Source organism: Hippocampus bargibanti, linkage group LG18 (genome assembly GCF_051943395.1).
Source record: "Hippocampus bargibanti isolate YZ-2025 linkage group LG18, ASM5194339v1, whole genome shotgun sequence".
NCBI classification, from domain to species: domain Eukaryota; kingdom Metazoa; phylum Chordata; class Actinopteri; order Syngnathiformes; family Syngnathidae; genus Hippocampus; species Hippocampus bargibanti.
The window spans coordinates 12,720,107-12,735,003 of NC_142751.1; the positions used below are offsets into that span (position 1 = coordinate 12,720,107).

Sequence of the window (14,897 nt, forward strand, 5' to 3'; positions counted from 1 at the left end):
CAACTATTGTTTTGAAATTTAGATATGAAATTTCAACTTTTGTTTTGTAATTTAGATATCAATCTTCAACTTTTATTTTGTAATTTACATATCAAATCCCAACTTTTATTTTGTAATTTAGAGATCAAATGTAAACTTTTTTTTTTTTTTTTGAAATTCCAATTTGCCGACATGTGTTGTATATTTACCGGAGCACATCTGAGGTGGTTTTGGAGTCGAGCGGGTGAGGGGTCCTCTTTGTCTTGTCTGCCAGCAGCTCATCGGACTGGACGATGGAGATGTGGTGGTGGAGCGAAGCCTGCGGAGAAGCAACGGGATGGCAGCGCCGCGTCACGCTACTTCCTGTTTAGCCGACTGCAAGTTGCGTAAGATCACGTGAGGCTGAACAAAATTTGATTTTTCTATCAATAATATTGATTATCGGTCACGGTGGCTGGTTCGATTCCAGAATTTTACTATTAGTAAAAGTATAAAAGTATTTTTTAAAATGAGGGGGAAAGAAAGTGTCAAAAGACCTTGAGGAAAAGAGGACATTGGTTCTCAGCTTGAGGGCAGGAAGCCCAAAACCAGTGCGGAAGTCCGCCGGCTTGCGCCGTGGAGACGTAGTAGCCCAAAGCCAGCGGCTGCTGCTTCAGCTCTTCCGGCGGATTGTCTCTGGAGAGTAAACGCTCGCCTTGGCTCTGCGGAGAACAGGAAATTCAATTAGTGATCATCATCATATACTTTTGGTCAACAATTCATTCGGGAGGTCTTTATTTTTCATTTATTTTGTTTTTTAATTTAACGGCGCACCCTCCCCGCCCACAAAAAAAAAGGGTGGGGACGATGATGATTGACAGTCTAAGTACAGTTAAAGTTAAACATATTAGTTAGCAGCAACTGACTCCATTTCCCCCAGTAGAAGAAGTTAGTGCATACGCCAAGTTTCTACTATAGCGCCTTATAATGTGATGTGCCTTATATTTAGAGAACTTTTACATATTTATATATTATACATTATTTGAGACACTCTTGCTGTCATATGATTTCATTTGTAGTGTTTTTTTTTTCTTGTCTTAAACTGCCGTTGTTATCAATTTCGCTCATATGCTAGCTAGCTAGCTATTAGCTATCTACCTCGCTATCTATTAGCTGGCTGGCTATCTGACTAGCTATCTATTAGCTATGTATTAGATAGATATCGAGCTTTCTATTTATTTGACGGATTCCTGGTCGAGTGAACGCTGGCGCGTGTGGCTGCCGCTGCTCACCCACAGAAAAACTTATCCTGTGACTGTGAAGTGACCTTGAGAGTTGACCTTGAAAGGCGCTTAGAAATGAAATGTATTATTATTATTATTATTATTGTGAGTATTATTACAATTATTAGTAGTAGTATTATTATTATCACCATTGTTATTATTATTACCATTATTATTTTTATTATTACTGTTATTAATACAATTATTATTGTTATTATTATTATTATTATCATTATTATTATTGTTACTGTTATTACTATTATTACTGTTCTTAATCCAATTATTATTGTTATTATTATTATTATTGTTATTATTATCATTATTATTATTGTTACTGTTATTACTATTATTACTGTTATTAATCCAATTATTATTGTTATTATTATTATTGTTACTATTATTATTATTTTATTATTATTATTGCATTTTAGGTGTGCGGCAAAAAAAATGGTGAACAAACATGGCATAAATATAAAGAATAAAATCTGTGTGAGTATGTGTGTGTGTGTGTGTGTGTGTGTGTGTGTGTGTGTGTGTGTGTGTGTGTGTGTGTGTGTGTGTGTGTGTGTGCGTGCGTGTGTGTTTGATAGGGTCAGGTGGGCTGTCCTCGTGCTCTGTTGCAGCAGTCGCACCATTTCCATCTTGAAAAGCAATTACCAACCTTGAATACGAACAGAAGTGGGAGCAATTATGTTTCACTCACCCTGGTGTGTTGAAAATGGGATCCCATCCCCATTCCGGATGGAGAGCCCGGCGACGGCACGGGGGAGGTGTTAGGGGAAGGGTGGAGGTTCCCCGTAATCAGCATCATGTCGTGACCGATGTCGTTCTCCAGTTCGTCCGGAAAGGGCAGGTCGAACATGTCGTCTAACGGGGCAGAAAAACGTAACCTGTGACTGTAAAGTCTACTTATAAATCACATGTATTATTATTATTGTTAGTTATTGTTTATCATGATCATTGTGATTACCATTATTATTATAATTATTATTATGATTATCATTAACCTGGCCGGCTGTAAGCTGTCTAGTTGGCTAGCTCTTAGCTATCTGGCTATCTATAGTCGCTATTTATTTGCTATCCATTAGCTGTCTAGCTGACTGTAAGCTGTCTGGCTGGCTAGCTTTCTGGCTATCTATATTTGCTATTTATTTGCTATCCATTAGCTAACTATTAGCTGTCTAGCTGATGGTAAGTTGTCTGGCTGGCTAGCTATTAGCTATTTATTCGCTATCCAATAGCTGGCTATCTAGCTAGCTTTCTATGTAGTTGAGTTAATTCCGGGATGAGTGAATGCTGGCGCGTGTGGCTGCCGCTGCTCACCCACAGAAAAACTGATCATGTGACTGTAAAGTGACCTTGGGAGTTTTGAAAGGCCCTTAGAAATCAAATATATTATTATTATTATGATTATTATTATTATAATTATTATTAATCAATCCCAAGTGCTCATAAAATGGAACAATCCTGCCCCCTATTGGTGGAACAGAGTATAACAACTCCATCATGTTTCTTTGCATTCCTTCCTATATACAATACAATACATATTGATTTAGATAGCTCTTTAACAACAGCTAAATTTGTAACAAAGCACTTAAGATGAACAACTATCATATACAGGAAATAAAGCAGTCACAAAGATAGTAAAACGCACTTACATTAAAACCTGTACAATTTGACATTATTAGTGTGGAGCTGGGGGTGTGTCTGTTTTTTTTTTTTTTTTGTTATATCACCACTTTTGTTCATATTTAATGTCTTGTTCAATATTTTTTCATTGCACTATCCGTAATGGTGCAGCTTTTTACGGTTGTCCAAAGACGCGACCTTGGCGCGATACTATCCAGTAAAAGCTAATGAGTACCGTTATTGTCCTCGGTGGGGTAGGAACTCGGCGCCAGCTGGGTGGTGGCGGATGTCGGGAAGACCAGGATGTGCGTGCACGAAGCGTCCTGAGGCGTGTTCAGTTGCGACGTCTGCAGGTTCAGGGCAGTGCTGCGGCCGAACACCGAGCCCATCGTCACCGCGTCTGAGTACAAAAACAAAAAAAAATTGAATAAAATTAAATAAAATAAAATTGTGATTTTTGTGTCACTTTACAAAAGTATCAGATTCGTGTGTTTGACTCGTTGTACAAGGGCTCCCTCTAGTGGTCTAGTTTGCAAAAGAATCGATGGTGAGAAACGGTTCCATTTTATTTAGCTTTAAAATGACATTTTTTTAAAAATGGGTTTAAAAAATATAATAGAATAAAAGTAAACCCCCTTGACCCTCACTTTGACCCCTCCTTCGTTCCCCAAACTACATGATCATTAAACTGCTGTTGTTATCAATTTTGCTCATATGCTACCTCGCTAGCTATTTGCTATCTATTAGCTATCTGTCTAGCTGGGTGGCCATCTCGCTAGCTATATAGTTAGCTAACTAGCTAGCTATCCATTAGCTGTCTTGCTATCTAGCCAGCTGTCTGGCTAGCTAGCTATTAGCTATCTATTAGCTAGCACTGAGAAATGAAATGTACTGTATTATTATTATTATTATTATTATTATTATCTGTTAGCTATCCAGGCTGTCTGTCTATCTATTAGCTAGCACTGAGAAATGAAATATACTGTATTATTATTATTATTATTATTATTATTGTTAGCTATCCATTAGCTGTCTGGCTAGCTAGCTATTAGCTAGCGCTGAGAAATGAAATGTACTGTACTATTATTATTATTATTATTATAATCTGTTTGCTATCCATTAGCTGTCTGGCTATCTAGCTAGCTGTCTATTAGCTAGCACTGAGAAATGAACTGTATTATTATTATTATTATTATCATCTATTAGCTATGTATTAGCTAGCTATCTTGTTAGCTATCTAGCTAGCTATCCATTAGCTGTCTGGCTCTCTAGCTGGCTGTCTTTCTAGCTATCTATTAGCTATGTATTAGCTAGCTAGCTTTCTATCTATTTGAGTTACTTCCGGCTTGAGTAAACACTGGCGCGTGTGGCTGCCGCTCCTCACCCGCAGAAAAACATCTAAAAGTGACAGTTAAAGTGACCTTGAGAGTTTTGAAAGGCGCTTAAAATTGAAATGTATTATTATTATCATCTTCTATCCCGCGGTTACTTGTACCTACCGGGCATGACCACGAGGGAGCCCTGCGGCTCCATGGCGACCAGACAGGCACTGAGGATGGAGGGTGTGTCCGCCACCGAGATGCCACACATGCGACACGCCTCCCTGAGCTGGCGTCCTATCGAATGCAGCGAATGCTCTCCGAGAAGCGAGCTCCAGTCTGGCGGAGAGAGAAAAAGGTACAACGTAGCGTGACCAAATGAGTCAAAACGTCAATTTCATAACCAACCGACCAAGTAACGTATTTTCCGCACTACAGGGAGCTTTGGAGTATAAGGAATGGCTTATTTTAAAACAAATATCGGGCGCACCGCATTATAAAATGCGGAGAATAGAAGCTACAATAGCGGCTGGGTTTGCGGAGCGACACTAAAAGGAATACAATAAAATACAATGAAGAATACCTTTAAGTTCACCATGGCCTAGTCTCCCTAACCGACCAATCACGATCCTCCAAGGCAGTGAGGTCATCTGGATGATGCCGACGCACCACTCCCAGAGCTTCTGCAGACCCATCTTCCGAGCGGACACCTTTGGGCGTCGAGCCCTGAATTAGAAAATGGAGATTAGACGTGATATTTTGAACGATCACAACACACACCAAATTTGACACCGACCTGTTCGGCACATCCACGTTGATGATGCACGTCTCCAGTAACTCTCCGTGTTGGTCCGTGCAGGACACCAGGATCCAGCGCTGGTCATGTGATAAGCAGTATCCGACAAAGAGTACGTTGTACCTTGGTGGGATTTCGGCCCATATTTCTCCTTGTTCTGGTTGCTTGGGTCGAGTGGGCCCGAGGATGAAGGGGGGTGAATACAAATGCACTGGGCTGGGATGCTGCCAGAGGACAAATGTGTATTTGGTCATCGTGATTGATTTTTTAATTTTTTATAATGACTATGATTATTTTCATCATTTACCTCCGGGCTCTTGAGGACGGAGGTGACGGTGGACACGGGGCCAAAACCGGTCAGGGACTTGATATGCGTGTGCTGGGGGCGAAGGCGCCTGCATTGCGAGTAACAGGAGAAGGCCAGCGAGCGCAGGTGCTGCAGGTATAAGTGGCTTTCGCCGCTAGCGGGCTGGAGGAGGTACTGGCATGGCACCACCTGAAGGAAGAGCGGTGGTGAAGGTATGCTATGAGCTCTTTTGACTATTTCTCCTTGCATTTGAAAATATTTTGTCAGTATATTCTACTATATGCTTAGTTAAATTAAGTTTTAGTACTTGATAGGTGATGAAAATGAAGTGGTAAAAAGGGTCAAGGCTAACTACGCTAGGTACAATCACTCTTGTTTTTAGCTAGCTTCATGTCATAGTTTTGGTTTTTCTGATAAGAATGTCTATGATATTTTCATAAGATTGAACTGAAAGCTAATTAGATACAGACTGTGCCTCTTACTTTATAACTTAGTAGTTTTTCTTCGCAAAACTATTGTGAGGTGTTTTGCTATCAGAAAGGTTTAGCTAACGCCATGTAGCGCTAATACAAGAACATGCAACACGCCATGATTTTGTTGTTTTGGTGTTCTCAGTAGGAGCGCTGTGTAAGTTTACAAAAGAAGGAAGCTAATGTTATGCTAAGTTATCAAAACAGAGTTGAAAATCATTTTTACTCTCAGGTGATGAAAATGAAGTGGTAAAAAGGATGAAGGCAAACTAAGCTAGGTGCAAACAGTCTTGTTTTTAGCTAGCTTCATATCATAGTTTTGGTTTTTCTGACAAAAAAATCTTGCCATTTTTTAATGAGATTGGAATGAAAGTTTAGAAAAGAGGGTAGCTAATTTTATGATAAGTTATCAAAACAGCTGTGAAAATATTTTTTTATTGTTCGTTGATGAAAATGAAGTGGTAAAAAGTGTGAAGGCAAACTAAGCTAGGTACAACCACTCTCGGTTTCGGCTAGCTTCATACCTTAGTTTGACAACAGGAATTTCTTTATTAAAAGTTGTATAAGATTGAACTGAAAGCTAATGAGATAAAGACTGCGCTTACTACTAGATAATTTAGCCGTTTTTGCGAGTAAAACTATAGTAAGGTGTTTTGCTAATGGCAGGTAGCGCTTATACAAGAACATGCAACAAGGTTATTTTGTTGTTTTGGTGTTCTCAGTCGGAACACTGTGTAAGTTTACAAAATAGGTAAGCTAATTCTATGCTAAGTTATCAAAACAGCGGTGAAAATATTTTTTTACTGTTTGTTGATGAAAATGAAGTGGTAAAAAGTGTGAAGGCAAACTAAGCTAGGTACAACCACTCTCGGTTTCGGCTAGCTTCATACCTTAGTTTGACAACAAGAATTTCTCTATTAAATATTTTATAAGATGGAACTGAAAGCTAATTAGATAAAAACTATTACTTGATAATTTAGCCATTTTTGCTAGCAAAACTATTGTAAGGTGTTTTTCTATCAGAAAGGTTAAGCTAACGTCAGGTAGCACTAGTACTGGAACATACACCACCATGGTTTCGCTGTTTTTGTTTAGAAAGGAGGGAAGCTAATTTTATGCTAAGTTATCAAAACAGCGGTGAAAATATTTTTTTTATTGTTTGTTGATGAAAATGAAGTGGTAAAAAGAGTGAATAAGCTAGGTACAACCAGTCTCGGTTTCGGCTAACTGCATACCTTATTTTGACAACAAGAATTTCTCGATTAAATGTACTGAAAGTAAGCTAAGTCGATAAAGACTGCGCCTGCGCCAACTACTGTACTAGATAATGTAGCCATTTTTGCTAGCAAAACTATAGTATGTTTTGCTATCAGAAAGGTTTTGCTAACGCCAGGTAGCACTAGTACAAGAACATGCAACACGATGTGGTTTTGCTGTTTTTGTCTCCTCAGTAGGAGCGCTGTGTAAGATTAGAAAAAAGGGAAGTTAATTTTATGCTAACTTATCAAAACAGAGTTTAAAATACAGTAAAGTCTCGTTATATCGATATCGGATATATCGATAGTCCCGGTTATATCGATACTATTTCTATGCACGTACGGAGAAAATTACATGCAAACAGGGTCGGATATATCGATAGTCCCTGTTATATCGATATTTTTCGGACTCCCTTGAATATCGATATAACGAGACTTTACTGTATATTTTTGCTGGTTAATTTGCTTAGGATCAAAATGTTACTTGAATGTTTCCCAATGATTACCTGTAGAACAAGTGCAGGTCTAATGGTCTCAGGCAAGGTGTGCAACATTTCCGTATAGCAACGAAGAAGCCCCAGCAACCAGACGTTCTCTGCCTCCACTTCGTCGCCTTCCTCTTCCTCGCCTCCTTCACCCCGCGTGCCAGTCGGACTGAGGAAGGCGTCCACGATGTAAACAACGACGGCCGGTGGGTTGGTGCGGCTGTCCGTGGAGTCCGGGCCAGTCGGGATACCGATTCTGTACTGTTCGGCGTTGCTAAGTGGAAAAAAGAAAGAAATAATAAAATAAAATTGACGATCATTTGTGAGCTAGCTCAAGGGGTGTAATATCCAGCAGATGGCGCTGTGGTGATTAAAAAAAAAACAACAACAAGTGATGGTATTCCGTCCATCTTGCCCATTTTCTAACTACAGTGATACCTTGGCTTACGAACTTAATGTGTAATGTGTGTAAGGCGAAAAGTGTGTATCCCAAAAATTAATCTCCCATAGGAAACCATTAAAATGAGAATCATCCGTTCCCAGGTTCCCGTAAAACAGAATTTTCTACTTTCTAATTTTCTAAGCCATAAAACTACACAAAACATACCTTATTTTATGTATAATAAATGTGCTATTGTATTATAATTAAAGAAATAAACTGTACATACAGTATAATAAAGTCGTTTTATTGACCTTTGTGATGGTCGTTGATGGCTTGATGGAATGGAGTGGCCGGTTTCATCAGCATTAAACACTTGATAAGGAACGTAGCCTTCTTTCACCATCTTGAGGAATGATCCCTTGGAGGTGCTTCCTCTGCGATAATTTTACCTTGTTCCTCATCAATTGTGTTCTGTTTAGCTGGGTTGATAGCTTTTTGCATTAAATGTACAGATGGCTTGTGCGGGTTGTTTGTGGAGCCTGATTGATGGGATATTTTAACCTTTCAGTTTACACTCTGCCTTTAAATTGTCAAAGTTGAACCTCTCTCACTGTCGTCTGCCGGTCTCTTTAATGTTTAACCACCTCACTCACTGCTGCGTTCTTGACCAATCACGTGGCTTTAACCGAAGACTGGTGGCGGGGAATAGAGGACAAAAAAAGTCGTCTGCCATTTTGTTGTGAGAAGAACGGGCTCGTTCGCGAATGACACAAGTTCGTAAGCCAAGGGGTTCGTAAACTGAGGTATCACTGTAGAGCTGACGTAATATGATCAGAAGCTAGTTTATCGGCAAAATGGCGAATTGTCGGCTTGTCAACAAGTCACGACTTCAACACTGAGAAGCGCAGGAAAAAAAAAATGATATGACCAATTTGAAATCAATTTCATAATCAGTCAGAAATTAGCTTGCTAAGGCGCTAATGGGAAAACATCCAACGGTCAATCAATCCATCTGCTTCATCCAAAACGGACAAACAAATGCGGTGGTAGGTGTTTAGGTCTTACAGGTCCGAGTTCTCCGCCGGTGTGTTGGGTGCTGGTGTGTTCGAGGGTGCTTTGGACTCGCTGGACCCTCCAGGCGTCGTCTCCCCCGTCTGGCTAGAGGGCGTTGCAGTTGGAGTGGAGGCGTTTACTGAACCGGCAGCCCCGGCAGCTGCTTCTTGGTCCGACGTCCATGCTTGAGGTTGTCCGGAGGGGGTAGGTTGCGTTGAAGAGGTGGGCGCTTGGATTTTGGATGGCAGCAAAAGCGTACTATCCAAAGGCAAGACTGACAGCTGGGGCGCTGCAGGGTGAGGAGAGAATTTGTAAATACAGGAAACATCCGACCCGATCGTACGACCTGCTCGACTTACGACCGCCCGTACTTACGACCACGACCTCCAGACCCAATTTTTACCAGAGCCTCTGAGTCTCTATTGAACCTTTTGAATGGATTTTGACTTAGGACCATTTTGACTTACGACCGTTTGGTCGGAACGGAACGCGGTCGTAAGTCGGATGTTACCTGTATTGCTTTACGGACGGTATTCACGCCAGAAGAAGGTTTCTGGAAAAGCGGCGTGAGATTCCACAGGAGGTTCTTACCTAGCTGCAGTTTACAGGCATAGGCGTAAAGTTTGAGTTTGCTGAGGTTGTCTGTGTGGTGCTCTCCGGCCCAGGGACCAGTCAACCACTGGTCCACATCAAGCTCCTCCACTTTTTCAGACTCCACATCCTCCCCGACACGGATTATCCCGTCTCGGGATACCTTGGCCAGAGGACGGTGCTTCCCAAGGCGACACGTCTGAGAATGAGGTCACTTTCGTGAGGGCACTTCCTTTGAGGAATAAATATGACGCAATATCTTACCTCGTAAACGGCGCTGAGCTCCTGGAAGAAGGCTCGGGCGGCGGCTAATAAGGAAGGACTATTGGGACAAAGTACCACGTAGGCTACGTCGCGTTGACCCCCGTAAGGCTCCAGCAAGAGCTTCTCCCAGAAGGGCAACGCGAGAGGGGACAGTGCCAGGAAGTCCCGTTCTCGGTCGTAGCCAAGAAGGACCGTAGGAATGGGCAGGGGCTCCGGGGACTCCTCGGAACCTGAGACAGGATTCCACCATGAGACTTGACTTGAGTCTAATCAGACACCAAGCTAAAAATAATACTAATTAAATAATAATCATCATAATTATAAAAAAAAAGAGGGCACAGAAAGTGCTGAAGAATGAATGACTCTCAGTGTCTTTGTGTTGTCCTATTATTTGTTATTTAGTTTTTTTTTTTTTTTTTTTTACTTCAAGATGGCGCCGCGAGAGTGGCTGCCTTTCCAGCAGCTCTTGTATTTTGTTTTTCTACTTCTTTCTTTCCTTTCCTCTTCCTTTCATAACTTTGCTGCTGTGAAATGTACATTTCCCCACTGCGAGACGAATAAAGGCACATCCAAATCCAAATAATAATGATAATAATAATAAATATGATAATGATGATAATAATATATGATAATGATAATATATGATAATGATGATAATAATAATAAATAAATAATATAAATAACAAATATGATAATACAAATAGTAATAATGATGAATGATGAACAATACAAATAAATTAAAAATTAATACAAACAACACCATTAATAATAATAATAATAATTACAAAACAATACTAATAACAATAAAAAAATATGATGCCGATAAAAATAAACATTAATAATGATAACAATATTAATAAAACAAATTAATAATAACAAATTATAACACTTAAAAAATCACCATGCCAATAATAACAATAATACTGATAATAACAGCAATAATAACAATACAAATAATAATACTAATTAAAATGAATTATTAATAATAATAATAATGACAATAATAATATGACAATGAAAATGATAATAGTAATAATAAAAGTTAAGCATTAATAACACTCATGATAAAATATGAACAAAAATAATAATACAAATTATAAGACTAATAATAATACAAATTATAAGACAAATAATAATAATAATAATAATTACAAAACAATACTAATAACAATAAAAAAATATGATGCCGATAATAATAATAATAAACATTAATAATGATAACAATATTAATAAAACAAATTAATAATAACAAATTATAACACTTAAAAAATCACCATGCCAATAATAACAATAATACTGATAATAACAACAATAATAATAATACAAATAATAATACTAATTAAAATGTATTAATAATAATAATAATAATGACAATAATAATATGACAATGAAAATAATAATAGTAATAATAAAAGTTAAGCATTAATAACACTCATGATATAATATGAACAAAAATAATAATACAAATTATAAGACTAATAATAATACAAATTATAAGACTAATAATAATAATAATAATAATTACAAAACAATACTAATAACAATAAAAAAATATGATGCCGATAATAATAAACATTAATAATGATAACAATATTAATAAAACAAATTAATAATAACAAATTATAACACTTAAAAAATCACCATGCCAATAATAACAATAATACTGATAATAACAACAATAATAATAATACAAATAATAATACTAATTAAAATGTATTAATAATAATAATAATAATGACAATAATAATATGACAATGAAAATAATAATAGTAATAATAAAAGTTAAGCATTAATAACACTCATGATAAAATATGAACAAAAATAATACAAATAATAATAATAATAATACAAATTATAAGACTAATAATAATAATAATAATAATCATAATAATAATAATACGGATTTGTTGTCCTTACCATACGAGCCTCTCCCCGCCATCTTGTGGAACTGCTGCCAGGTGAGCGGACCCTGAACGTGTTGGATGTTATCCCAAGTCCGTCCGGTTCTTTTCTTCTGGATGGCATCTTGCAGGAATGGCTGCAAGGACAGCAGCAGGCGTACCATGTCCTGGGATGACAACATGCTCATGTCCACCACTGCAGGAGGGGGTTGTGGGTGAACAGAGACACACAAACAAGCGCACACGCACACACAGAACAGATACAGGTGTGTTAACGAGGGATCTATCCACCGAGGAAACAAATGAACACACGTAAAAACACATCCAATACACGGTTGAGATCACACAACGGTAGACAGGAATTGGTAAAAACACATATGAGCAGATGTTGGTTTCATCCATAAAATATCCTGTTTTGTTTTTTTTTTTATTAGCGGCTAAATTAGCGTCCTACCATTGGCGTGAGGCCAAGGATGCAGAGCGGTACTTCTCACAACAGCCGGATCGACTTTCCCTCCCGTGGAGTTGTCCACATACTGCAAACCTTGCTCCAGGGCGTTGTAACACTCCGCGCAGGCATCGCTGCCGTCCGCCCACTGCTTTTCCGACATCCAACTTTGGAGCAGCGCTCCTTTGCGGGAATAGCTGGAGTAAGCGTGCGGTAGGTGAAGCGAGGCCAGGGAGGAAATGGGTTGCGAGCACTGCTCCTGAAGCAGAACCATGACGGACGGCGAGGCGGGCGCCGCGTCCCGAGGACGCTTTGCTCGAGGGTCGGCCATCGCGGGCTCCCGTCGGCCCAGTGCCAGCCTCCTCTCGGCGGCTCGCCCGACCTCTGACGAGCGGCCGTAAATATCCAACTCGTCTTCCAGGAAGAGCCCCGTGCCGTGGGCCAGCTGCCGGTTCACAATGGCGCTGAATCCGCACATGCAGCGGTACTGATCCTCGCAGGTGGAATCGGGGATGTACACCCCGACGTCGGCCCCCTTGACGTTCATGTTGCAGGCGCAGATGCAGCAGCTGTCAAAGTTACGGTCCTTGAAGACGTTCAGGACGGAATCCGACAGAAGCAGGATGGCGTAGAGGCTGTGGCTCTCGGGGAGGCAAGGTCGAGGTCGAGCCAGGGGCTCCACGGAGCTCAGGGGCAGGCTGGCGGAAGGCGTCGAAGCCGGGGAACTCGGCTCCGTACCGTCCTGCTTCACCGAACCTTGGCCGGAGCTGGCGGGGTTCATACCCCGCGGCGTGCGAGGGGTGCGCGGGGTGGGGACGGAGAAACGAGGCGTGGCCGGGGAAGGCAGGATGCCCGCCGTGGTGCTCACTGAAGCCGTGGTGCCGCTCATCTGGTTGTAGTCCTGCTCCGTTAGAGCACTCACACTTGGGATGTTTCTGTGGAAAAGACGGACGGTCCTCATAACGCCGGGGAAATTCATCAAGACAACCGGGACAACTTGTTTGGACGCTAAAGCACGGCGCTATTAACTTTATCACTTTGTTTGACTCACGTGTATCCATCCCGGACGAAATTGCTGTTGTGGGATTGCATGGCGGCTGGGATATGCTCCATTTTGGGTAGGAGAGCCCAGGACGGGCGATAGTAGCACTGCTCGGGAATCTTCAGCGGTGCTAAACTCTGACTTGGGAGGCAGGAAAGTGGCGCGAACATGGAACAGACAACCTGTGACTGAAACAGAGGGCAGATAAACACGTAGATTTGTTTTGTTTTGGAAGTGTTGTTGGAAGATCCGCGCGCCAAATGCTAATGATAGTTAATACCATTAGCATTTGGCAGCTGTCGCTCGGTGCCTGCGTTAAATATAATCCAGCTATTTATATAAGGTATATAAACCAGTCAACTCCAAAATCCAACTGAGTCTACGTAGAGGATAAAGAATATGTTCCGCAAAGACATATATATATGCAATAATAATAATAATACATTTCATTTATAAGTGACTTTCAAAACTCTCAATGTCACTTTACACTCACAGGATAAGCTTTTCTGAGGGTGAGTAGCGGCAGCCACACGCGCCAGCGTTCACTCAACCCGGAAGTAACTCAAATAGATAGAAAGCTAGCTAGCTAACTAATAGATACAGTCATAATAATAATACATTTCATTGATAAGCACCTTTCAAAACTCTCAAGGTCACTTTACAGTCACAGGATACAGTCGCTAATAGATAGCTACCTAGCCAGCTAGATAGCTAAATGATAGCTAGCTAGAAAGCCAGCTAATAGATAGCGATGTAGCTAGCTAATAGATACAGTAATAATAATAATACATTTCATTTATAAGCACCTTTTCAAAACTCTCAAGGTCACCCTACAGTCACAGGATACAGTCGCTAATAGATAGCTACCTAGCCAACTAGATAGCTACATGATAGCCAGCTAGATAGCTCACGACCCAGCGCGACAGCTAATAGCTAGCTAATAGATCGCAAATAGATAGGTAGGTAGCTATCTAGCTAATATGTACTGTAAAAATAATAATAAAAATAATAATAATAATAATAATAATACATTTAATTTCTAATAGCCACTTATTAGTTTGTGTGTCCTTACCTTGAAGTCTTCTTGCCAGGGGCTTGCCATGCCTTCTTCAAGCTCCATCCTGAATTCGGGCAGCTGGTTGGACATGACTGGCAAAAGATGGTCAGGTACTCCGGCGGGCGCGGGGGGCTCCTGGCTGGGCGTGTCTCGGTAGGACATGATTGGAGAGAAGGCCGGATGTTGCTCCAGGGAAGGCGGTGTGGGGAACATACGCTGAAGGTCTGCTACTGCTGAGGTGGATAAAAAAAAAGCGGATTTTTGAGGGGGGGGGGGGTTATGCTTTGGCACGTTATGTACAAACCGTGCATGGGCTGGAACTCACTTGATGGATAAGGAACTGCCGCTCTGCCTTCTTTACTCAAAGGACGATCGTCTGCGGATACTGTGACTTTGGTTGAGTGCTGGTTGGGGTAAAGCGTCTACAAATTAGTACACATCGGATTAGAGGATTGGGACAGTATACTGTAGTTTATCACTAAGAAAAACTCAGTAATATGCTTCACAAAGGAAGTACATTGAAGCTTTGTTTGCGAAAATTGTGTTGTTGTTTTATTTGTTTATAGAAACAAAAAAGCACATTGATTCAAATAATTTGATTGATTGAGACACCCCATCTTCATTTATGAGGACACGCTGCATTCTAATTGTGACGC

General features: G+C 40.3%; 1 protein-coding gene and 1 pseudogene across 5 annotated transcripts in view; one reads left to right on the top strand and one right to left on the bottom strand.

Moving 5' to 3' along the window:
• LOC148884696 (uncharacterized) overlaps positions 1-321 on the top strand; it is a 234,484-nt pseudogene extending 234,163 nt beyond the window's left edge. The window contains exon 12 of the transcript XR_016118338.1: positions 257-321. The product of XR_016118338.1 is annotated as an uncharacterized LOC148884696 (transcript). The remainder of the gene's footprint in view (positions 1-256) is intronic.
• LOC148884697 (mediator of RNA polymerase II transcription subunit 13-like) overlaps positions 1-14,897 on the bottom strand; it is a 91,810-nt gene that overhangs the window by 3,049 nt on the left and 73,864 nt on the right. Inside the window, exons 14-30 of one of the 4 annotated variants that reach the window (XM_089019880.1) lie at positions 14,567-14,663; positions 14,257-14,471; positions 13,194-13,372; positions 12,149-13,077; positions 11,711-11,890; positions 9,794-10,023; positions 9,530-9,728; positions 8,951-9,227; positions 7,525-7,777; positions 5,293-5,481; positions 4,986-5,209; positions 4,773-4,915; positions 4,370-4,528; positions 3,106-3,270; positions 1,945-2,108; positions 516-680; positions 189-298 (exon numbers count right to left, since the gene is read on the bottom strand). In XM_089019880.1, coding sequence (XP_088876006.1) covers positions 189-298; positions 516-680; positions 1,945-2,108; positions 3,106-3,270; positions 4,370-4,528; positions 4,773-4,915; positions 4,986-5,209; positions 5,293-5,481; positions 7,525-7,777; positions 8,951-9,227; positions 9,530-9,728; positions 9,794-10,023; positions 11,711-11,890; positions 12,149-13,077; positions 13,194-13,372; positions 14,257-14,471; positions 14,567-14,663 — 3,878 coding nt within the window. Of the gene's footprint in view, positions 1-188; positions 299-515; positions 681-1,944; positions 2,109-3,105; positions 3,271-4,369; positions 4,529-4,772; positions 4,916-4,985; positions 5,210-5,292; positions 5,482-7,524; positions 7,778-8,950; positions 9,228-9,529; positions 9,729-9,793; positions 10,024-11,710; positions 11,891-12,148; positions 13,078-13,193; positions 13,373-14,256; positions 14,475-14,566; positions 14,664-14,897 lie in introns of all 4 variants that reach the window. The other 3 variants (XM_089019882.1, XM_089019881.1, XM_089019879.1) reach the window with 3 other exon arrangements.